At 39.3% G+C, this 25,240-nt stretch overlaps 1 protein-coding gene across 2 annotated transcripts in view; it reads right to left on the bottom strand.

The window, feature by feature from the left end:
• The window catches only part of LOC126095214 (RNA-binding protein 33-like), a 225,247-nt gene that overhangs the window by 163,925 nt on the left and 36,082 nt on the right, over positions 1–25,240 (bottom strand). For both annotated transcript variants that reach the window (XM_049909950.1, XM_049909951.1), the window contains exons 4-5: positions 14,274–14,449; positions 5,494–5,691 (exon numbers count right to left, since the gene is read on the bottom strand). In XM_049909950.1, coding sequence (XP_049765907.1) covers positions 5,494–5,691; positions 14,274–14,449 — 374 coding nt within the window. The remainder of the gene's footprint in view (positions 1–5,493; positions 5,692–14,273; positions 14,450–25,240) is intronic.

The raw sequence follows: 25,240 nt of genomic DNA, 5'->3' as shown, positions 1-25,240 counted from the left end.
AAAAAGTAATAGAGGAGAATCTCGGCGAGGAGCAGTTTGGCTTTAGACGGAATACGGGCACCAGAGATGCAATAGGGCTCCTACGAATCTTGGGAGAAAGGTTTATTGAAAAAGGAAGAGACCTATATATGTGCTTCATCGATTTAGAAAAGGCATTTGACAATGTGGTTTGGGACAAGCTGGCGACTATTATGAGGGAAAAGAGAGTGGACTGGAAAACCAGAAGACTTATAAACTCATTATACCTTAATCAAAAAGTTTCAGTTAAAGTGAGAGGAGAAAGTACAAACTGGATCAGACTAGGGAAAGGAGTAAGACAAGGATGCTGTTTATCACCTACTCTTTTCAACCTGTACTTGGAAAATATGATTGACCAATGCTCATTAGATGACAAAGGAGTAGAAATTGGAGGAAGAAGAGTAGGGTGCTTGAGATTTGCTGATGACATGGTCCTTCTAGCCACAGGGGAAAAAGAATTACAGGATTTGGTAGACACCATTGCAACTAACGGAAAAAAATATGGAATGAAAATTAACACAAATAAAACAAAAGTATTGGCAATAGGAGGAAATAAGGAAATAAAAATTGTGCTGAATGGAGAAACACTAGAACAGGTGCAAAATTTTAAGTATCTTGGAAGCAGGATAGACACTGACTGGAAGTGCACCACAGAAATTAAAACAAGGATAGCAATGGCAAAAGAGGTGTTTTATAAGAAAAGAAGAATCTTCTGCAGCGGTCTGGACAGAGAACTCAAAAAGAGACTCATAAAATGTCTTGTATGGAGTGTTCTTCTATATGGCGCTGAAACATGGACTATGAGGAAAAAAGACAGAGAAAGGCTGGAGGCTTTTGAGATCTGGACATGGAGGAAGATGGAAAGAATAAGTTGGATGGACAGAGGAAAAAATGGTGAGGTCCTGGAAGAGTGGAAGAGAAAAGACAGTTACTAGATGTAATAAAGAGAAGAAAAAGAAATTGGATTGGGCATATATTAAGAAAGAATGACGGACTGATAAAAAACAGTTTTAGAAGGTTATGTAGAAGGGAAAAGGAAGTGAGGAAGGAAGAGATTCCAGATACTGGATGACATGATGGACGGTACAACATACAGCAGCCTTAAGAAGGAAGCAATGGATCACAGAAAATGGAGAGGCAAAGGACCTGCTAATATAGCAGATAACTGATGATGATGATCATCATCATCATCACAGACAGTTGACCTTCTGCAGAAGTGATGACATATCATCAGAATCAAAATAAACAATTAAAGAAGTCAGATTCATCAGTGAGCTAAATATGAACACTTTTAGAACCAGTAAAGAATGTAAATGAAAAGCATGATGAATTTAATACTGTAAGAACAAGATACAAAACATACCCCACTGACTGACTGTTCTTTGTAAACAATGGTGCTAGAAAGCATGAAGCGATACTACATATCACACGGGTAGAGTGATATGTAACACTATGTTTATCTTTCCCACAAATGATGCTCACAAAAAAATAAAACAATATAATGATTTAATAATAGGAGAGCACAACTTCTGTATGATTTTGCTATGTATTTTGCATGTGGAAAGTCATCCTGAGGGACGATGCATGTCTTCAAGGTGGGACAATGATCATGTTAATTTTAAAAACAGGAAGTACCCGCAGGGGGCATTCATCCACTCTGCAAGGATCATCGCCCTACGTCGGAGTAGCAAATCAGCCACTGAGGAGCTACAGTTGTCAACACTGTAAGCAATTGAAGAAACAAGTGAATGTTTAAAAATGTATTAATTCTCTTGTGATACACTGAACTGTCATATTGACATCTGCACTCTTATGTCAGATCTAGAGAGAACTGTAATGTCACATACCTATATTACGATAAGTTAAACATTCCAGCCCGAGATGCTGGAGCTGGCGGTTGTGTGTGTGTGTGGATAGTGTGTGTCTCTCTTTTACTGATGAAAGCTGTAGCCGAAAGCTTTGTGAAAGTGTCTTTTAATTGTGCCTGTCTGCAACTTGACGTATCTTATTTACAGTAAGTACCTATCTGTCTTTTCCTACATTTTTGAATTAAACATAATGTTTCTGAAGCATGTATAGGCTACGTCTTTGAGGAAACTCTCCATATTTATTTCCAAGCATTAATCCAGACTGCAGTACATAGAAGTCCAAGAACTCTACACAGTCACGGTCAAGAATAAATAAAAATGTTGAGCAAAATAATGCTAATCAAAATGGTTGCCCCTTGGGATAAAAATAGTACTGAATCTTTTTTGTTTGCAATGTGTGCTGTAGCTCCCACATGTTACTCCATTACTAGACATTTCCATCTTTGGCAGGAGTCCTCCAGCAGTGGCTACTGCCACTCGTCCAGCCATCACTCTGAGCATGTGCAGTTGACATATGGCTGATCAAACAGTACTGCACCATTTCTACCTACCGCCTCACCACGCTATGTCTTCAAGGCTCATCTGCTAGCCCTTGGTGTTTGTTTTAGAATCGATCGTTAAGACCCAGCACCTGCTTCTCTTGTAGTTAGTCTGCGATCGAGATGCGCTTGCCAAAGCTCACAGCACACCAACTGGTGCCCATCTGAACTACAGCAGCTTACTTAGACTGTGGCCCGAGCTCCAAGCTTCACTTCGCTAGCTGCACCACAATGATCATGTTCTTGTACTCTGCGCTACAATTACCTAGGCTCTAGTACTGGACATTGTTTCTTTTACTCTATTTGGAAAAATGTTCGCTAGTGCTTGTAATTTTGGTGTCAATAAAGAAGTGTTACTGTTTACGAGTTGTTTCACTGTGTAGTAGTCACTACAATGTGCTCTGCATTACATGTACACTTGTTATACTCCATGTAATCCTACAGAATATGGTAAAATTTAATTCAACTGTAGTAAGGTTTTTCCTTGATGTTACAAGGATTTTGGCCCTTGATGTTATTGACAATGATTTCATCATCCATCAGTTCTTAGTAGTCAGCATAGTCAACAGCACATTCACATTTTGTTGGTCATGTTCTTCAAATATTAAAGAGTTTTTAATCAGATCAGCCAGTTCTGATACAAATTGCCTGTTTGGTTGGTCTTCAGATGGAGTGATAGCCTCATCTGATGGAAAGAGCTAGTGTAAAGTTATTGATAACAGCCCAACTTCTACTGTCATGTACACAATACCCCTCAAGTTGATTTTAATGTTCATTTGCTTTCTCTCAAAATCTTCCCTGATCAGAACCATATGTAGCAATGCCTTTCTGTAATAACATTTTTAACTTCCCACATACCCCTGGTCCACCAGTTGAGGGACTGAGGTAATGAATGGAGGTTAAAAAAACTCAAACATTTATTCTCTCTTCCCAATGGAAAGTGATTTGAGCATAATCAACCAACAAAAAAACATTTCCAGAATTCCCAGTTGTAAGCTGATGCTTTTTGACTACAGAGAAAAATACAGTATCATACCATTCTGCAAAACTGGTTCACTCTATCCATGAAAACTTCTGCTTCAAGCAGAAGACAGTATTCTTTTAAAAAAAATTTATGGCACCACAGATTCTTAGACTTCTTAGGAAAGATAATCTTTGCATTCTGGTAACATTTCTGGGTACCACACTATTTATCTAATTTGCTTGTCCTGCAACCAGGTCCTGATATTTCATTCATAGAAACTAAGGAAATTGGTAGCATTCTCTCCCAGTACAAATCAGTTTTGCATTTTTGCTTTCTAAACAATTTTTAGTTCACTTTATAGTCACATTATTAAAGGGGCTCTTTCAGAAGTTCAACTCCTTGAATCCCAGAAAACCTTTTCCATCCTGGGTGTTCCATTACCTAATTCCACACCCAAGTTTTAAAGGACATTTGACAGCCAGAAGTCATTTTAAAATTAATATAACCATATAGTTTCTTATACTTTTCAAGTGCTCTATAATAAATCAAAGAGCAAATAACTGTTGGTCTTGGCTAAATACTTGAGTGAACTATTGATAAACTGCAGTTCGTTTACTGCCATTTTATAATTTTTCAGAGCATGCTTCCATCTTTACAGCCAAATATACTCACAAATTTTGCAATGAAATCAATGTTCCTTTTTATATTAGATATTATTGAATTTACAGTTAAATATTCTTGAGCTAAGTTTGATCCTTTCCACCATTCTTAAACTAGCCTATTATTCCAAGTTTACCAGAAGCACTGAGAATGATGTGTTTGTATTTGGTTGCCAAAGCGAATAGTACAACAGCATGATCTGTCAGAAGCAAAAGCTCACTTGCTTCTAATGGAATGAGGTTTGTTACATACATTGATTGTTATGAAGAGTAAACTGCTGCAGTGCCACAGTATAAGCAGCTGAAAGTTTTAATTTACCAACTACAATAGTTTTGAATAACCAATGATTCAGTTAACTGATATGGATAATTGATGTTATATCGTAGTTTATTCAGTGGGTGGCTAAAGGCAAGATGGGAGGAGCAGAATGGTTTAGCTAACAAATATTAGTATAGGTGAATCTCTCGTAAAGCTGAGAATTCCAGCAAACACATAGTGTTCATCAATCTTATTACATTATTGTATCTCATTTTCTTATGACTCTTGTGCAATACTTGGATGAGGTAGATAAGTACTACGAGGCATGTGTGTTCATGAGCTTCCAGTGCAGAAGGTGAAAATACTATGCAATAGCTAATGTGTCACTAATGTGAACAACACTTGGAACATTGTATCAGACAACTGCTACCATTTTACACAGATGATGTTAGTAAATGGGGCAGCAGCACAATGGTACCTACAGTAGTAACATAGTATCTCACAGATAAGCTACTGTTAATGATAATACAAAATTTAGTGGAAAGAATAATGGTGACCACTTAGCATATAGTTGATAAGGCACTGGCAGCTGACACGCACAGAAACAAGATTTAAATACCCGATGTGGCTACACTGTCCTAGCACTGCAACCCAATAGTCACTTTTATCGCTTCCATTGTCAATATGCCACAGAGGAGTTACTAGTAATGAAACCTGCTTACAGTATATCTGATTTTTAATTGAGAAAGTAAAAACATGATTTATCAAAAATTAGTAAAAAAAAAATTAAGACAAACTGAGAAAACAACAAAGGACATAACTGTAGTTGGCCAGACTTCGATCTGGAACTGCTTTTTCCAATAATAATTTCATTCAAGGCTGTACTGCTTCAATTTCCTTCCAATATTTAATTTCAACATGAATCCCTTTTTATTACTAACCCTTTGGTCAGCCCTTTGCAACTAAAAAGATTTGCACCACATAAAATAAATTGAGCACATATATGGGTGGGAACTTTGTACATCTGTCTCGTCTCTTTTCCCTGTCATACGCTAATTAACCAGACCATGAGTAGTACAGTGAAAATGGATAATTTATTTTAAGTTTTCTCCTGAAAATGAATACATAAAAAATGCAACAGCAGCAAAAAGTAATTTAAAAACGAAAGTGATAAGTGCAAATTTACCTAAAGTGTCTGGGATATTTCCAAATGTCTTTGAGCTCTTCAGGGGAACAATATTGGTTCTCTCAGACTTAAAACGATCCCGGCTTTCCATTTCAGACTCTTCCTCCTCCTCAGATTCCACATGCGTTGTAGTCTCTGCAGATACATCTTCTGCATTGTTCTTCTCTGTACTGACGGAACCTACACTGTGGTTAGGATCTGAAATAAGACAGATGCTATGATGTAATGGACCATTAATAAAATACAAGAAATATTGTGAAAGTCTTTGCATGTCATTGAAAGACATGGGATGAAATAATTTAAAAAAATGTGAAACAATGTTATATGATTATTCTGAAGCATTAAGGTACGAGTCAAATATATACATATTTTTACGTTTTATACCAGTGGTCATCAAAATGTAGCCAAAATCAGGTACTCATGTGTCCCATGATTCTCAGCTGTATTTCATAACTAGCCTTTTTCCTGCAGCTTTGCCCATGTATGTGTTCAACACATATACTGAACACACCTCCTACTTCCCCCTCTCTGTGTCCACCTCTTCCTCCCTCTGTCTTCCCTCCTCAACCTCCCACCTCTATCTATCTACACCTACTTCTCTCTTTGCTCATTTGCTTTACACCTCTCACTTTGACCGCACCTTCCTTCTCCCCCTCCCTTTGACCATATCCTCCTCTCATCTTTCCATCTCCACCTCTCCCTCTCCCTTTTTCACCGGCCCACCACCCCTCTTCACCTCCCAACTGCCTCGTGCATTTCCCCTTCCTCCCCTCACTCTGTCCATCTCCTCCTGTACTAATCTCAATCTGTTCCCAGCCATGCTTATCGGCATGTGTAGCCCCTGCAATACAAGTCAATAAAGCAGGATGCTATTACTCCCACACGATGCCCACAGTGTTGATACCTGAGACCTGCTGTTTCTATGCCAAATCTGATTGACATCGATGAAGGGATTTGGGAGGAGAGCCCAGACATGCACACAAACACCCTGCTTTATATATATATATATATATATATATATATATAATAGATAATATGCACCTAGGAACTGACAGCCAAATCCAATAACACCAACTAATGTTAAGTGTTTTATTTTTTGAGTGTAGTTGTATTGCTCAGTAACAAACAAAAATAATCAGAGACAGTAATAATTTAAGATGTACTTAACTTTAATTGATTACGGTGAATTTGGCCTTGAGCTAAGTAAAGCTGGCTACTTACCTCAGGAGCAGAGTAGTAAGTAACATGGACACTGTGGGGATGGATTTAAGGATGTGAGAGGGGGAATGTTTTACTATCTGTCTTGCAGTACTGACAACTCACAGGCATGCATGATTAGTATCAATCAGCTGCTATGATATAACTTCTGACATGGAAGTGACATGGAAGTAACATGGATTTGTGGACGCACATTACAGAAACTGTCATCTTCAAATGTGGTACTTATTCATAAACAGGAACATTAAATTAATTAATGATGTTGTCATACAATAATACAACACAGTGAGTACAAGGAAACTGGCATTTAAATATTTTACCAAGCTTTTGTGATGGTGTCTTGTACGAATATTGCATTTAAATATTAGTAAAAATACTATCATTAATCAAAGTCACTCACACACATACAGTAAAACCAACAATGCTTCACCACATGGCTGTACTATCACAACTGTCAGATCACAGATGTTGGCAGCAATCTGAAACAGACCACAGTCAACATCAAGTGATCTGAATAGAGCAGACATCATGTAATCAGTACTTTGGGGCCGCCAGCCAACTAAGCACGTGTCTACTATTGAATAATCCTATCAATAACAAAAGTGACCAATAATTATATAAATGGAATTATAAAAAACAAACCTGTGAAGTCGAGGTTTTATGTCATCAAATTTTCTCAGTGTAATTACCACCATATAAATAACTTAGCACAGATAGAGAAGTTTACCCAACACAATGTAGATGTTTATTGCTACTATACTGTGATTAAGATTAGTTTGCACTTGACAGTTAAGCACATGCATTGCCTGATATCTGACTGGGCCAATCATACCTTGCAGTAAAGTGTACAAGTCCTGCATGGTTGCAATCTGCCTGGCATGTGCTCTGTGTTAGATGTTGGTGTGCCGCAACAGATGGCACCATGTTGCTTTCATCAACTTTCAGATGCAAAGTAAGTTTAATAAGGCTATAATGATAATGATAGTTGAAGAGTTTGCATTTAGGAAACACTACGACAGTGTGAGGAGCCATGGTGATACTTGAAGAAGATGAAAAAGGTGACAAACACTTGAAAAAGGTGATACAATATTTTAAAAAGGTGACAAATTATTTCAATAAATATATGTGGCACAAATGAGTTGTGTTCAGTTTTGATAATTCCCTACCAAGGAGGTCAATTACGACCGTAATAAATTTCTCTATTATGATCCGGAATGGGGTGTGGCCATTTTTTTCTTCATACAAATTTATTAATATATGCAGGTACATTAGTAATTTAGTATAGGTAATTCTCTCTTGTTAAATGTAATTCACAAACACTATTTACTTCACATTTTTACAAGTAATGACCTTCCACACATCAGCACTGGAGAAAGATCAACAAAATATTTCTGAATTACTGTTTCCTAGGAACCTTAGCAAAAGATGAAGTAATCATACTAAACAATGTGAAATCCAGGATGGAATACAGCAATAATGAAAAGGATAGTTGCTACTCACCATATAGCAGAGATATTGAGTCGCAAAAAGGCACAGCAAAAAGGCTGTCACACAATTAGTTATCTGTCAACAAGGCCTTTGTCAAAAATTACACAACATACACACATCAGACAGAAGTCTGTCTTCAGCTGCTAGAGAATGTGGTCATGTGTGTGTGTGTTGTGTTTTAGAGAGTGTGGGTGTGTATGTATATTGCCTAATGGGACAAAGGCCTCGTTAGCCGAAAGCTAATTGTCTGACAGTCTGTTTGTTATGCTTTTCTGCAATGCAGCATCTCCACTATATGGTGAGTAGCAACTATTCTTTTGAAACTTCCTGGCAGATTAAAACTGTGTGCCTGACCGAGACTCGAACTCGGGACCTTTGCCTTTCGCGGGCAAGTGCTCTACCATCTGAGCTACCGAAGCATGACTCACGCCCGGTACTCACAGCTTTACTTCTGCCAGTATTTCGTCTCCTACCTTCCAAACTTTACAGAAGCTCTCCTGCGAACCTTGCAGAACTGGCACTCCTGAAAGAAAGGATATAGCGGAGACATGACTTAGCCACAGCCTGGGGGATGTTTCCAGAATGTTTTCTGGGAACATCCCCCAGGCTGTGGCTAAGCCATGTCTCCGCTATATCCTTTCTTTCAGGAGTGCCCGTTCTGCAAGGTTCGCAGGAGAGCTTCTGTAAAGCAGGATAATTTGCATGTGCTTGCTGTCCATACCTAATGTGCTAGGAGTCAATGGGGAAAAAAATGCGGGTATTGTCCCAAGGCATCCATCACAATTAAAACACTGTTCAAAAATTTTCTGATCATTTTTGCCTTATCTTCTTGTAATATACCATGTGATCAAAAGTATCTGGACACCCCCAAAAACAAACGTTTTTCATATTAGTTCCATTGTGCTGCCACCTACTGCCAGGTACTCCATATCAGCCACCTCAGTAATAATTAGACATAGTGAGAAAGCAGAATGGGGCACTGTGCAGAACTTACGGACTTCGAATATGATCAGCTGATTGGGTGTCACTTGTGTCATACGTCTGTACATGAGATTTCCACTCCTAAACATCCCTAGGTCCTCTGTTTCTGATGTGATAGTGAAGTGGAAATGTGAAGAGACACATACAGCACAAATGTGTACACCCTGACCTCGTCTGTTGACTGACAGACCGCCAACAGTTGAAGAAGGTCGTAATGTGTAACATGCAGACATCTATCCAGACCATCACACAGGAATTCTAAACTGCATCAGGATCCACTGCAACTACTATGACAGTTACGCAGGAGGTGAGAAAACTTGGATTTCATGGTCAAGGGGTTGCTCAAAGCCACACATCACACCGGTAAATGCCATACAATGCCTCACTTGGCGTAAGGAGCATAAACATTGGACGATTAAACAGTGGAAAAACGTGTGGAGTGACAAATCACGGTACACGATGTGATGATCTGGGCAGGGTGTGGGTATGGCAAATGCCTGATGAATGTCATCTGTCAGTGTGTGTAGTCTCAAGAGTAAAATTTGGAGGTGGTGCTGTTATGGTGGTGTTGTGTTTTTCACTGAGGGGGCTTCCACCCTTTGTTGTTTTGCATGGCACTTTAACAGCACAGGCCTACATTGATATTTTAAGCCCTTTTTGCTTCCCACTGTTAAAGAGTAATTCGGGGATGGCGATTGTATCTTTCAACATGATCGAGCACCTGTTCATAATGCACGGCCTGTTGCGGAGTGGTTACATGACAACAACATCCCTGTAATAGACTGGCCTGCACAGAGTCCTGACCTGAATCCTACACAACACCTTTGGGATGTTTTGGAACGCCGACTTCATGCCAGGCCTCACCGACCAACATCAATACCTCTCCTCAGTGCAGCACACCATGAAGAATGGGCTGCCATTCCCCAAGAAACCTTCCAGCATCTGATTGAAAATATGCCAGCGAGAGTGGAAGCTGTCATCAAGACTAAGGGTGAGCCAACATCATATTGAATTCGAACATTACCGATGCAGGGCGCCAGAACCTGTGACTCATTTTCAGCCAGGTGTCCTGATACTTTTGATCACATAGTGTATGTACTTCACAACAGACCATCATCTCTCCATGTCCTTGTTGCTATGGGGCAATATAAGAGGACCTTAAACAAGTTTTGAGACATTTGGATACTTTAACCAATAATTGTCAATACTTTTATTACCTGAAATTGAGTAGAACAGACTGACATGTCCGGTCCCCCAACTTAAACCCGATAAAACACATGTTGGATGCATGGGAGAGATGTACTGCAGCATGCGCACATGCACCAAGCATCCAGCAGTTCTCAACCACACTGGTGGAGGACTTGAACGTTGTATCGCAAGAACTCCTTACCAATCTTGCGGTCTGAACAGGAACACATTGCCATCTGTTATGATCACACTCCCCGAAACGTGTCCCAACTTTTGTAATGTCCAGGGAACCATCATAAATTGTGGTGAATTCAGTGTAATTGTAGTCTTTGAATTAAAGTGTCATTTTTGATCATCTTATTGTGTATTTGTTTGTTACCTTCTGGACTACACTGTAGCAGCTCTTTCTAGGTATGGTCAAAGTTTCAAAGAGCTATGTTACTTGGTAATTACATATCATATGAAAGTTACTTTTGTCCATATGTTTTGCACACCAGTGCATTTATTCTTTAGCAGTTGTGACTACACATTTCCTTTTGTAAAAGGTGTTAACGTTAAACAGCTTCTGAAGAAGGATAACCTACATACATTTTTAACCACTAGAGAATAAATACTTACCATCTGCAAATGTTGGCAGTACCTGACTCCTTCCATACAGTTCACAGGTCCCCTTACAAAGACCACCTGGATCGGCACCCTGACACACTCTCGTGAGCCGCGACATAAACAGCTATATTTAAGTGATTGCAAACAAGTACTCAGCACTTTCTTTATGCTGTATTACTGTTGTCCAGTCAATGTGTTCAGTGCTAAGCACTATCTGTATCTTACATGTTGCTGTATTACTGTTGTCCAGTCAATGTGTTCAGTGCTAAGCACAACCTGTATCTTACATGTTGCTTTATAATGTACTACATTCCAAACGTGTTTGTTCTTGCTACAATACCTGCCCTGCATGATAAGCGTGTTGTAGCCTACTTTACTGAATGCTATTGCAAGGGCTACACATTGTGAGCATAGCTGGGGCACGTTGGAATGGACAGAGGAGGTGATGGAACGGGAGGAGGAAATGGACAGAGGGAGAGGGAGGTGGAAATGGGCAGACAGGGGAGGAGGGGGACGCCCCTGAGGCAGGTGGAAAGTGTAGATGGGTGGTAGGCAGGTGGAAAGTGTAGATGGGTGGTGGGCAGGTGGAAAAGGAAGAGGTGAAGATGGAAAGGGAGGGAGGGAGGGGGATGAAAATGTGGTCAGAGCTAGGGTGGAGACAATGTAATACTAAACGGGATGGAGGAGATAATGAGACATAAAGTGGAGAGGAGGAGACAGATAGCCTTGGGAGGACGAGGTGGCCAGACAGCGGGAGGATAAGGTGAGCAGACAGAGGGAGGACAAGGTGAACAGACAGAGGGAGGATGAGGTGGACAGACAGAGGGAGGATGAGGTGGACACAGAGGGGGAGGTGTTCAATACATGTGTCAAATGCATACATGGGTGAAGCTGTGGAGAAAAGGCTAGTTGATAATAAGACTGGTATATATGTGCCCAAATGTGCTGGCCCACAATGTCAGTATTATTGAGAGAGAGAGGGGGGAAAAAAATAAAAAAAAATTACAACCTCTGTTTGATTCCATAAATGCCAGAATCAAGTTTATGAAAATATTTGTTGTCAGCATGCAGAGATAAAAAGTAATATGCAAGAAATTGAGGTAAAATAACTAAATGTGACATAATTCAAAGGAGCAAAGCAATTTCTGATTTTTTTTAATCCACATATCTTTATTTTTTATTTATTTTTTTGCTGATCTATGAGGGGCAGTCAAATGAAAACTGAACACCTGTCACATTGGGACCATGGAATGGTAACCACCACAAGTATTATATTAAGAAATTTATTCCACTGGGAGACAAGACGATCAATTCTTGTTTCGTAGAACATGGCTGGCTGCTGATGGCTCCACAACCGCACCAACTATTGCACTTCCTCGTCCGAGTGAAACAGACATCCACACATGTCTTTCTTCAGGTCGCCAAAGATGTGAAAATCACATGGTGAAACATCTGGGCTGTACAGTAGATGTTGTACTGTTTCCCAACCACAACAATGAAGCAAAGTCTTTGGCTGAATGGCAAAGTGTACGGGGTGTTCTCGTGCTACAGGATGATTCCGTCGGATAGCCCGAGGGCAAAAGGCAAAGCCAACAGTGGGAACATACCACACCTCCCACACCAAAGAAATCCAAAACTGTTCACATAAGTTTTGGTAAGGGCATGATGACCTCCTGCTTCAACTGCAGGAGCCCTCTGCTGGCCAAGTTCCTTGAGTGTGGAACCACAATCAATGCGCAGCACTGTGATGTGCCATAATGTCAAAATGCCCAGCAACGTTGTCAGATGGAATCATCCAGTTGCATGATAAAGCTCACCCCCACATTGCCAATCAGACGAAGGCTACGCTTCAGCAACTTGGTTGGGAAACACTGCAATATCCTCTGTATAGCCTAAATCTTTCAATGTAGGATTTCCACATCTCCTGCGTCCCGAAGAAAGATATGTGTGGATGTTCGTTTCCGTTGGACGAAGAAGAGTAAGTGTGGGTGCAGTTGTGGATCCGTCAGTAGCTGCCGCATTCTATGAAACAGGAATTGACCGTCTCTTCTTGCAGTGGGATGTATGTCTCAACGCATGTGACGATTACTTTTGAACGGAACCATTCCGTGGTCCCACTGTAGAGGATGTTCAGGTTTCATTTGATTGCTCCTTATATTTGCTTTTCTTCACACAACCAGCCACTCTTTTTCCATATTTCTGTATTTATCTTTCTTCAGGTTATGGACTTACACTTTGTATGCCATTCCTGACAGCTTCTTTTTTGGGGACTCAATTCGAAGCAGGACTCATCACTGAAGACAATTCTACTCCAGACCAAGCGATTCCAACCTGAAGATATGTTTGGAGACGCTCCAGACAGTGATCAGATACCAACCTGAACGTTGCCCACCATGTGGCCCAACAACGAGGAGTGATGGTCTGGGATGCAATTCCTTTTCAAAGCGGAACACCTTTAATAGTCATTTGCAGCACTTTACAGCACAGTGGTGTGTCAACAACATTCTATGCCCTCTACGGTAAGCCACCCTGAGCTTAACATTTCAGCAAGATTACGCCTGCTGCAGACGGCGAGAGCTTCTACGGCTTATCTTCATGCCTACCAAACCCTATCTTGGCAAGAAACATTCGGAGCATTATAGCAGGACCCTCCAGCCAGCTTCTGACTCTGACCATCTAACATGCCAACTGCACAGAATGTGGCACGATGTCCCTCGGGAGGACACCCAACAACTCTTCAATCAATGTCAAGCCAAATAATTGCTTGCATAAGGCCCAGAGGTGGACCAACATGTTGCTGACTTGCGCAATTTGTGAAGCTCTTTCTCTTGAATAACTCATAATTTTTTTTTCTAAAATAGTAATCATTTGTTTATCTCTATATGCACATCACATCTACTGATTTCAATTCCATTCATGTGATTCCTCTGTGGTGCTTTTTTTTGGGCGTATTTACAGTTGGATAAATGGAGCACAGAAAAAGTAGAAATGAGTAACAATTTAATATGGAAACTAGGAATTCGAGCTAGTTCAATGTAGGGGGTCACCCAAAGATTTCTAGTGCACTTTACTACTAGTGTCATCATAACAAATGAAAATAAAGGATATATAATACCCAAAATAATCAATTATTGACAATATAATGGAAATGGATATATAAAAAATCTAATCTATCCATTTACATTATAAAGATAAAAGAGAGAAAGAGAGGTCTAGCTGTCCTTCAGCTTACTCTTCACATACTTCAGAGCTACATTTTAGGTATTACCAAACAAGCAATGGATAAATATGAGCAATACCTGTGGTTTCTGGTTCTGCAGTTACATTCTCTATATCTGTGCCAAAAGTGGATTGTTCTTCAACAAGTTTCTGCTGGCTAGCATCAGCACTTTCTTGTAAATCTGAATCTAAGTCATCAAGGCCATCAGTTACACCCAAATCTAAAATATCATCTTCAGCCGGCTCATCAGTTTCTCTGTAAATAAGAAAACAATGTATATTCATGAGCCCTAATAAGTTTATGGAAAACATTTGCAGTAACGGCTATTTCAAGAGATAGATCAACAGCAAACCTTTTAAACTTTCCACATTAAGTGCCCAATTTACTTTTTTTTTTTTTTTTTTTTAAGAGAGAGAGAGAGAGAGAGAGAGAGAGAGAGAGAGAGAGAGAGAGAGAGAGGGAGAGAGAGAGAAATGAAACTAACTCTTTGTGTACAAATAGGAATAAATTACTCCTCAGATGAGATTGATATTTCATCTCAACTCTGTGTTCAATGTGTATCTGACTGACTTGTAAGTCCAACCTCCGGCACCTGTTTCTACTCCCCCGTTAGAATAATAATAATAATAATAATAATAATAATAATAATAATAATAAAACTGAAGAAATTGCAAAAAGGTGGGAATTTAAGGAGATGGGACCTGGATAAACTGAATAAACCAGAGGTTGTACAGAGTTTCAGGGACAGCATAAGGGAACAATTGACAGGAATGGGGGAAAGAAATACAGTAGAAGACGAATGGGTAGCTCTGAGGGATGAAGTACTGAAGGCAGCAGAGGATCAAGTAGGTAAAAAGACGAGGGCTAGAAGAAATCCTTGGGTAACAGAAGAAATATTGAATTTAATTGATGAAAGGAGAAAATATAAAAATGCAGTAAATGAAGCAGGCAAAAAAGAACACAAACGTCTCAAAAATGAGATCGACAGGAAGTGCAAAATGGCTAAGCAGGCATGGCTACAGGACAAATGTAAGGATGTAGAGGCTTATCTCACTAGGGGTAAGATAGATACAGCCTACAGGAAAATTAAAGAGACCTTTGGAGAAAAGAGAGCCACTTGTATGAGTATCAAGAGCTCAGATGGAAACCCAGTTCTAAGCAAAGAGTGGAAAGCAGGAAGGTGGAAGGAGTATATAGAGGGTCTATACAAGGGCGATGTACTTGAGGACAATATTATGGAAATGGAAGAGGATGTAGATGAAGATAAAATGGGAGATACGATACTGCGTGAAGAGTTTGACAGAGCACTGAAAGACCCAAGTCGAAACAAGGCCCCGGGAGTAGACAACATTCCATTAGAACTACTGACAGTCTTGGGAGAGCCAGTCCTGACAAAACTCTACCATCTGGTGAGCAAGATGTACGAGACAGGCGAAATACCCTCAGACTTCAAGAAGAATGTAATAATTCCAATCCCAAAGAAAGCAGGTGTTGACAGATGTGAAAATTACCGAACTATCAGTTTAGTAAATACTAACACGAATTATTTACAGACGAATGGAAAAACTGGTAGAAGCTGACCTCGGGGAAGATCAGTTTGGATTCCGTAGAAATATTGGAACACGTGAGGCAATACTGACCTTACGACTTATCTTAGGAGAAAGATTAAAGAAAGGCAAACCAACGTTTCTAGCATTTGTAGACTTAGAGAAAGCTTTTGACAATGTTGACTGGAATACTCTCTTTCAAATTCTGAAGGTTGCAGGGGTAAAATACAGGGAGTGAAAGGCTATTTACAATTTGTACAGAAACCAGATGGCAGTTATAAGAGTCGAGGGACATGAAAGGGAAGCAGTGGTTGGGAAGGGAGTGAGACAGGGTTGTAGCCTCTCCCCGATGTTATTCAATCTGTATATTGAGCAAGCAGTAAAGGAAACAAAAGAAAAATTTGGAGTAGGTATTAAAATCCAGGGAGAAGAAATAAAAACTTTGAGGTTCGCCGATGACAGTAATTCTGTCAGAGACAGCAAAGGACTTGGAAGAGCAGTTGAACGGAATGGACAGTGTCTTGAAAGGAGGATATAAGATGAACATCAACAAAAGCAAAACGAGGATAATGGAATGTAGTCGAATTAAGTCGGGTGATGCTGAGGGAATTAGATTAGGAAATGAGACACTTACAGTAGTAAAGGAGTTTTGCTATTTGGGGAGCAAAATAACTGATGATGGTCGAAGTAGAGAGGATATAAAATGTAGACTGGCAATGGCAAGGAAAGCGTTTCTGAAGAAGAGAAATTTGTTAACATCGAGTATAGATTATAAGTGTCAGGAAGTCGTTTCTGAAAGTATTTGTTTGGAGTGTAGCCATGTATGGAAGTGAAACATGGACAATAAATATTTTGGACAAGAAGAGAATAGAAGCTTTTGAAATGTGGTGCTACAGAAGAATGTTGAAGATTAGGTGGGTAGATCACATAACTAATGAGGGGGTATTGAAGAGGATTGGGGAGAAGAGGAGTTTGTGGCACAACTTGACAAGAAGAAGGGACCAGTTGGTAGGACATGTTCTGAGGCAACAAGGGATCACAAATTTAGCATTGGAGGGCAGCGTGGAGGGTAAAAATCGTAGAGGGAGACCTAGAGATGAATACACTAAGCAGATTCAGAAGGATGTAGGTTGCAGTAGGTACTGGGAGATGAAGAAGCTTGCACAGGATAGATTAGCATGGAGAGCTGCATCAAACCAGTCTCAGGACTGAAGACCACAACAACAACAACAACAACAACAATAATAATAATATTAATATCATTCTTTACAATGGAAAATTTTTTAAAAATAAAAAAAAAAAATCAATTATAAATAGACTCCAAATAAAGTTCCTGAATGAAATTTCTAACCTCTTTAAAATATAATACAGTTTTAAGACATACCTACAGTACTCTTCAACTATATAACATTAATGGAAATTTCTGGTTAGAGCAATGTGTAAAATAAGGAAAAGGCAACAGCTTACCTAAGTAGACTGATGCATGGAGCACTGAAATACACAATCCATGAATGCTGTTTTCTATCATGTGTTTCTGTGCTCCATGCATTGATCCTCTATAGGTGAGTAAGAATTTGGAATGAACAATTAAAAAATCAAGAATCATCAACACAACTGGGAAGAAAGAAGCAATGTACTGAGGCCAGACAGTTGCAAACAAAAATTGCTGTATGCCAAATAGCTGAAAACCTAGCAAATGCAAAAACACAAATTAATCCTTTGGACAGATACCAGTAAAGTATATTCAAAAATCTCTCTTTAGAAAATAAACTTTATCATTAACATACAAAAATAGCCTTTTTTCACACTGGTGAAATAGAAAAGTCAACAAGTTCATGTATCTAGTTCAGATAAAATGGATTATAAAAATCTGCCATAATGAAAGAATTCACAAAATGGAAAGGGCATACATAATAACAAGAAACATTCACAATTGTAAGTAGATATCAAGAAATCCAAGAAATAATGCATTACAGCAAAGTGGTGAAACAAGAATGCCTCTACTCAAGCAAATGCCTAGGACTGAATTACGAATTAGATAAACTCATGAGAAAATTGTACAACAATGAAATATACCAAAACACAGAAAACATAACAGAAACAATAAGGAAAAGGGGAATGATACTTTCTGGACATCTATACAGGATGAAAGACAATAGGTTGACAAAATAAATCTTCATGTGATTCTGGGAAAAGAAGTTTATAATACACACAGCCAGGAAGTTAAAGAAGATTTAGAAATATGCAGGATACAAGCACAAGAAGCAGTAAAAGAGGTATTTTCAAAAAAAAAAAAGAAGTTAGAGATGTTTCCAGTCATAAACAGTAAGAGAACATGTGTGAGGTGGTCTGAAGAAAGAATACTTATGGTGAAAATATGGAGGAAGATTGGGAGAAAAGGAAAGAAAAGAGCAAATGAGAAGGAATTGAAACTGGCAAAAACGGATACACTGAATCTGAAATTTCAGCGATAGTTCAAAAGTTTTGCATCCACACATTTCCTGATTTTCACTACATTTCTTTGACCAACCTATTACCTATAGTACATTCCATCTCAAATATACCACTTGACCATATGATTTGTCCTCCATTAATCACGTCTGTTATGTGCATGCCAATAACAGAATGCTGCACATTGGGTATAGAGGCTATATTATATCATTTAAATTTACTTGAAATACATTTGTTTGAGATATTGTCATATTCAAAACAAAGAGTGCTGATTCATCTTAAGTGTAATATTTTATTTTTCAAGTTTTGTCATTTTCCAATAAGATGCAGCCTGATTCACGATGTTTTCCTGCATGACTGAATGGTTTATGTTTCCTTGCTTCTAGCTGAGTTTCAGTTTCATCTCACTCACAAGTTTTTGCCATCCGACTCAATCGATCATCTTCAAGTACTTTGAACAGTGGTCTTATGTATGCTTGTTGAACTGACTGCAGCCACATTGAAAGGGATTGTTGGTGTTGGGCTCCCATTTCGAAGGGTTTAAACACCAATACTCATCACCACCTTCTCTGTGCCAGTGTCATTACCAGATGAAATACACCACCTCCTTCTCTGTGCCAGTGTCATTACCAGATGAAATACACTTGTCTTTGACATTTTCTGGCTATTATGGAGGAGATGATCAACAGAATCTTAATAAATTGATTACTGAATCTTTAGCCCTCTATAACTGAAATCTCTGTAGTTTATAAATTTCCTGGTATGCTTATTTCAATATATAATTAAGCTGCACCAGAAATTTTAAGCATGAATCATGTTACTGATCTTATATCAAATTTCATGATTATATTCCAAATAGAGCTGGGTAACAATTGTTTGTTACTGATCTTGTATCAAATTCATGATTATATTCCAAATAGAGCTGGGTAACAATTGTTTTATTAATTATCTATGAACATGCTTTAACAGTTGTTAGATTTCTTTTTTTAATGGCTCCATAACATTTCTTTTTTTAATGGCTTCATAACCACCCACAACTGTCAATTTCTTGGTGTAATCTCAGTACAACTGAGGCAAACATTCAATAATTTTATTGAGAATAAACCAAGAAGGTGACAGCTGCAGCAATTGTGAGGGGAAAAAAGTCTATGTAGAAATATGTGGTAAGAGGAACCAAGGCTTCTTAAATAAGGAAGCACATACACTTATGGAATTTCCTGGCAGATTAAAACTGTGTGCCGGACCGAGACTCGAACTCGGGACCTTTTCCTTTCGCGGGGAAATGCTCTACCACCAGAGCTACCCATGCACAACTCACACCCCGCCCATACAGCTTTACTCCTGCCAGTACCTCGTTTCATACCTTCCAAACTTTACAGAAGCTCTTTTGCGAACCTTGCATTCTGGAAACATCCCCCAGGCTGAGGCTAAGCCATGTCTCCGCAATATCCTTTCTTTCTGGAATGCTAGTCCTGCAAGGTTCGCAGGAGAGCTTCTGTAAAGTGTGGAAGGTAGGAGATGAGGTACTGGCAGAAGTAAAGGTATGAGGACGGGGTGAGAGTTGTGCATGGGTAGCTCAGGTGGTAGAGTACTTGCCCGCGAAAGGCAAAGGTCCCGAGTTTGAGTCTCGGTCCGGCAAACAGTTTTAATCTGCCACAAAGTTCCATATCAGTGCACGCTCTGCTGCAGAGTGAAAAGCTCATTCTGGAAACATACACTTATGGTTCTCTACTTCATAACAAAAGGAACAAAGATTAGGGTTTAACATCCCATCGACAGCAAAGTCATTAGAGAGCACAAGGTCCTATTTTTCCAGGATGGGGAAGGAAATTTGTTGTGACCTTTCAAAGGAACCTTTGATCTCTCAAACTTTCAAGTTTTGGAGTCACGTACATTTGAGAACTTTCTTACAGTACAGCAGCAATTAGGATCTGAACAAGGTCCAAGAGCTCTAAGTCAGAAACTATATACACTGTGCTTGATTATCTATTTTCTGTAAGCCATGATCTAGTGTTATTCACTTCCATCTTTACTGAATCAATTACATAACATACTATATCTTTCACTGTGACCTTGTGTCAACTGCAAACAGTTTTTGACCGATTATCGATAAAATCAAGAAAAGCAACAGGTACAAACAGATCCCCGTGGCACCTCTCGCTTTACAGCACCCAAGTCAGATTCAAATATATTCTTCAATTTCTGGCATTGAAAAACAACTCTCTTTCATATTTTCTAGAAGTACAATGAACCACTTTCTGGTTCTTCTTTCGCAGTAACAGACCATATAGCAATTACTGTAGTAGATTAATGCACCTACAATATCATTTTAAAATCCAGTTACAAACAAATTACATACACCTAATGTTGGTGGTAATACACCATTTTTTTACTCCACTGCGATAATGCGTGGTCTCATGTACATTTAATATATGTGGATTTTTAGATAGAAATAAAGTCTATATCCTTGGCATATTTAACACCTTGCAGCATCTCCTGGTTCACTGAAGTTGTGCAAAAGATTGAGGTACTGCTATTTGAAATGTCACAGGAAGTGCTTACACCTTGTAAGACCACCAGACAAAATATTTGTTAGTCCCTTAAAAGAGTACAATGGTTATTTTATACCATCGTAGATAATACAGAACTGCTATCAGGGAGTTATGTGACACTGCACCACTGACATAAGACATGGCAGAGAAGTGGTGTGTGTTGGCCAGTAGGTCGTACAGAATCAGCACAGTACGGCAGCTAGACATGGAGACACGAAAGAAAGGCAGGAAGAATGTACTTTGTCTGGACATTCATATGATCATATACTGAATGACATTTCCAATTTGTTGGTGTATCAACAAGACTCTCCAACATGACTACAAGGAATAGTGTCACAGCTTGTCAATGACAGGCACTGTCGCTTTCAGTGAAGGAAAGGGAACTACTCGTAATGGACATCTGGAGACACATGCTCACAGTAGCGTGTGAAGCTGCATGTCTTCAGCGAGCCAAACGACACAGAAACTGGACAGTAGTTGACTGAAGGCGTGTAGGTCATCCACTATGCTTCTTTTCAAATGATGTAAGTCATGAAGAGCACCAATGGTCCAATGAGGTATTTAATCTGGGAATGGTTTTTGTACTATGCATAACAAAGTAAGGTGGGATTATACAACTTTTCCTTACATAGTTCCTGATACAATATTACTTTTTTATATATATCTGCAGACTGAAGCGACACAATGAAATTTTGAACCAAGGGCAGGATTCAAAGCCAGGTCTCCTGCTGCAGGTGTGCTAACCACTACACCATCTTTGTGCATCAGCTTTTCACAACTGCACATACCCTTATCACACTTCCTTCCTCAATCCAAATTCCCATTCACGCCTCAGCCAACTCAGTATTCCACCTAAATTTGAACAGCATTGCAGAGGATCTCTTACTGTATTGGAATAGCACCTCAGCATTATAAAAAATGGGGGAGCCTGTCTAAGAACCCAAGTTTTGTAAAAACTTCCATTCGTTGCTTCAGTCTGCATGGCTCAGGTCTCATACAATTATAATCAATGGTGACTTTAATTTACCCTCAAAATGTTGGCAAAAATACATGTTTAATTTCAATCTGGAGGTATGCATAAAATAACCGAAAATGGGTTAAATGCATTATCTGAAAATTATTTTCAGCAGTTAGTTCATGAGCCCACATGAACAGTAAACGGGTGTGAACATACACTTTACCTCGTAGCAACAAATAATCCTGAACTAATAACGAGTGTCAAAACAGATACAGGTATTAGTGAATACATCAAGACTGAATACTGTAACCTCCAAATATAAACAAAAAATATACCAGTTCAAAAAAGCAGATAAAAATTCACTTGACGTCTTCCTAAGAGATGATATCCACTCCTTTCAAATTAACAATGTAAGTGTAGACCACATGCTATCTTTTGCAGAAACTCGAAATTTAGTGCGGAAATCAATGAGAGATGTTTATAATAAGTTTCCACAACAAAACTTTGTCTCAAAAGCTGGCAGAAAATCTGAAGAGATTCTGGTTGTATGTAAAATATGCTAGCAGCAAGACACAGTCAATGCCTTCTCTGTATTATTGCAATGGAAATACTATTGGAGACAGTGCAGCGAGAGCAGAGTTTCTAAACACAGCCTTTTAAAATTCCTTCACCAAAGGAGATGAAGTAAGAATTCCAGAATTCGAATCAAGAACAGCTGCCAACATGAGTAACTTAGAAGTAGATATCCTTGGAGTAGTAAAGCAACATAAATCATTTAGTAAAAGCAAGTCTTCTGGTCCAGACTGTATATCAATTACTTTCCTTTCACAGTATGCTCATGCAATAGCTCCATACTTAACTATCATATACAACCCCTCAAGTGATGAAAGACCCGTACCCAAAAACTGTAAAGTTGCACAGGTCACACCAATACTCAAGAGAGGTAGTAGGAGTGATCCACTAAATTACAGACCCATATCATTAACATCAATATGCAGCAGGATTATGGAACATATACTGTGTTTGAACATTATGAATTACCTCAAAGAGAATGGTCTATCAACACACAGTCAAGGATTTAGAAAACATCATTCTTGTGAAATACAGCTAGATCTTTACACACATGAAATGCTGAGTGGTAATGACAATGGATTTCAAATAGATTCTGTATTTCTAGATTTCCAAAAGGCTTATGACACTGTACCACAGAGGTGGCTTCTAGCGTTTGCGTGCTTATGGAATACTGTCTCAGTTATGTGACTGGATTAGTGATTTTATATCAGAGGGGTCACAGTTCATAGTAACTGACGGAAAGTCATTAAGTAAAACAGAAGTGATTTCTGGTGTTCCCCAAAGTAGTGTTATAAACCCACTGCTGTTCCGTGTCTATATACATGATTTAGGAGACAATCTGAGCAGCCATCTTAGGTTTTTGCAAATGATGCTGTCGTTTATTGTCTAGTAATCACAAGATCAAAACAAATTGCAAAATGATTTAGAAAAGATATCTGAATGGTGCAAAAATTGGCAATTGATCCTAAATAACGAAAAGTATGAGGTCATCCAAATGAGTGCTAAAAGAAATCCGTTAAACTTCAGTTACATAAATCAGTCAAATCTAAAAGGCCATCCATTCAGCTAAATACCTAGGAATTACAATTATGAACAATTTAAATTGGGAAGAACACATATAAAACATTGTGGGGAAGGCAAACCAAAGACTGATTTACTGGCAGAACACTTAGAAAATGTAACAGTTCTACCAAAGAAACTCCCTACTCTACACTTGTCCATCCTTTTTTCGAGTACTGCTGTGCAGTCTGGGATCCTCCCCAGATACGATTAATGGAGTACATACAGAAAGTTCAAAAAAGAGCTACACATTTTGTATTATAGTGAAATAGGGTAGAGAGTGTCACTGGCATAATACGGGATTTGGGGTGGATGCCATTAAAACAAAGGCATTTTTCATTGTAGCAGAATCTTCTTATAAAATTTCAATCACCAACTTTCTCCATCGAATGCGAAAATATTATGTTGATGCCGACCTACATATGGAGAAACGATCATCATAATAAAATAAAGGAAATAAGAGCTTCCACGGAAAGATATAGGTGTTGGTTTTTTTTCCGCACGCTATTCAAGATTGAAATAATAGAGAATTATTGTGAAGGTGGTTCGATGAGCCCTCTGCCAGGCAGTTAAGTGTGATTGGGCAGAGTATGCATGTAGATGTAGATGTAGGTCTCTGGAATCGTATATAATAAGTAAAGCACCTATGCCTGGGTTTCAGGAAGGATCTCCTGTTTTACTTGATGCTGAGGTGCTATTCCAATGCAGTCAGAGAGCCTCTGCAACACTTCTCAAATTTAAGGGGAATACCAAGTGGGCTGAGGTGTGAATGGGAATTTGGATTGAGGAGGGAGGCATGCTAGGGCAGTCCATGCAGTTCTGGAAAACCAGTGTATCAGAATGGCATAGTGGTAGGCAAATCTGCCTAGTGAGCAGAAGACCCGGGTTGGAATCCCAGCTTTGGTATAAATTTTCATTCGTCACTTCAGTCTGCATGTATACATCTACATCTACATCTACATCTACATCCATACTCCGCAAGCCACCTGACGGTGTGTGGCGGAGGGTACCTTCAGTACCTCTATCGGTTCTCCCTTCTATTCCAGTCTCGTATTGTTCGTGGAAAGAAGGATTGTCGGTATGCCTCTGTGTGGGCTCTAATCTCTCTGATTTTATCCTCATGGTCTCTTCGCGAGATATACGTAGGAGGGAGCAATATACTGCTTGACTCTTCGGTGAAGGTATGTTCTCGAAACTTTGACAAAAGCCCGTACCGAGCTACTGAGCGTCTCTCCTGCAGAGTCTTCCACTGGAGTTTATCTATCATCTCCGTAACGCTTTCGCGATTACTAAATGATCCTGTAACGAAGCGCGCTGCTCTCCGTTGGATCTTCTCTATGTCTTGTATCAACCCTATCTGGTACGGATCCCACACTGCTGAGCAGTATTCAAGCAGTGGGCGAACAAGCGTACTGTAACCTACTTCCTTTGTTTTCGGATTGCATTTCCTTAGGATTCTTCCAATGAATCTCAGTCTGGCATCTGCTTTACCGACAATCAACATTATATGATCATTCCATTTTAAATCACTCCTAATGCGTACCCCCAGATAATTTATGGTATTAACTGCTTCCAGTTGCTGACCTGCTATTTTGTAGCTAAATGATAAAGGATCTATCTTTCTGTGTATTCGCAGCACATTACACTTGTCTACATTGAGATTCAGTTGCCATTCCCTGCACCATGCGTCAATTCGCTGCAGATCCTCCTGCATTTCAGTACAATTTTCCATTGTTACAACCTCTCGATACACCACAGCATCATCTGCAAAAAGCCTCAGTGAACCTCCGATGTCATCCACCAGGTCATTTATGTATATTGCGAACAGCAACGGTCCTATGACACTCCCCTGCGGCACACCTGAAATTACTCTTACTTCGGAAGACTTCTCTCCATTGAGAATAAC

This window comes from Schistocerca cancellata, chromosome 8 (assembly GCF_023864275.1).
Source record: "Schistocerca cancellata isolate TAMUIC-IGC-003103 chromosome 8, iqSchCanc2.1, whole genome shotgun sequence".
NCBI lineage: Eukaryota > Metazoa > Arthropoda > Insecta > Orthoptera > Acrididae > Schistocerca > Schistocerca cancellata.
This window is presented reverse-complemented; position numbering and strand designations above follow the sequence as displayed.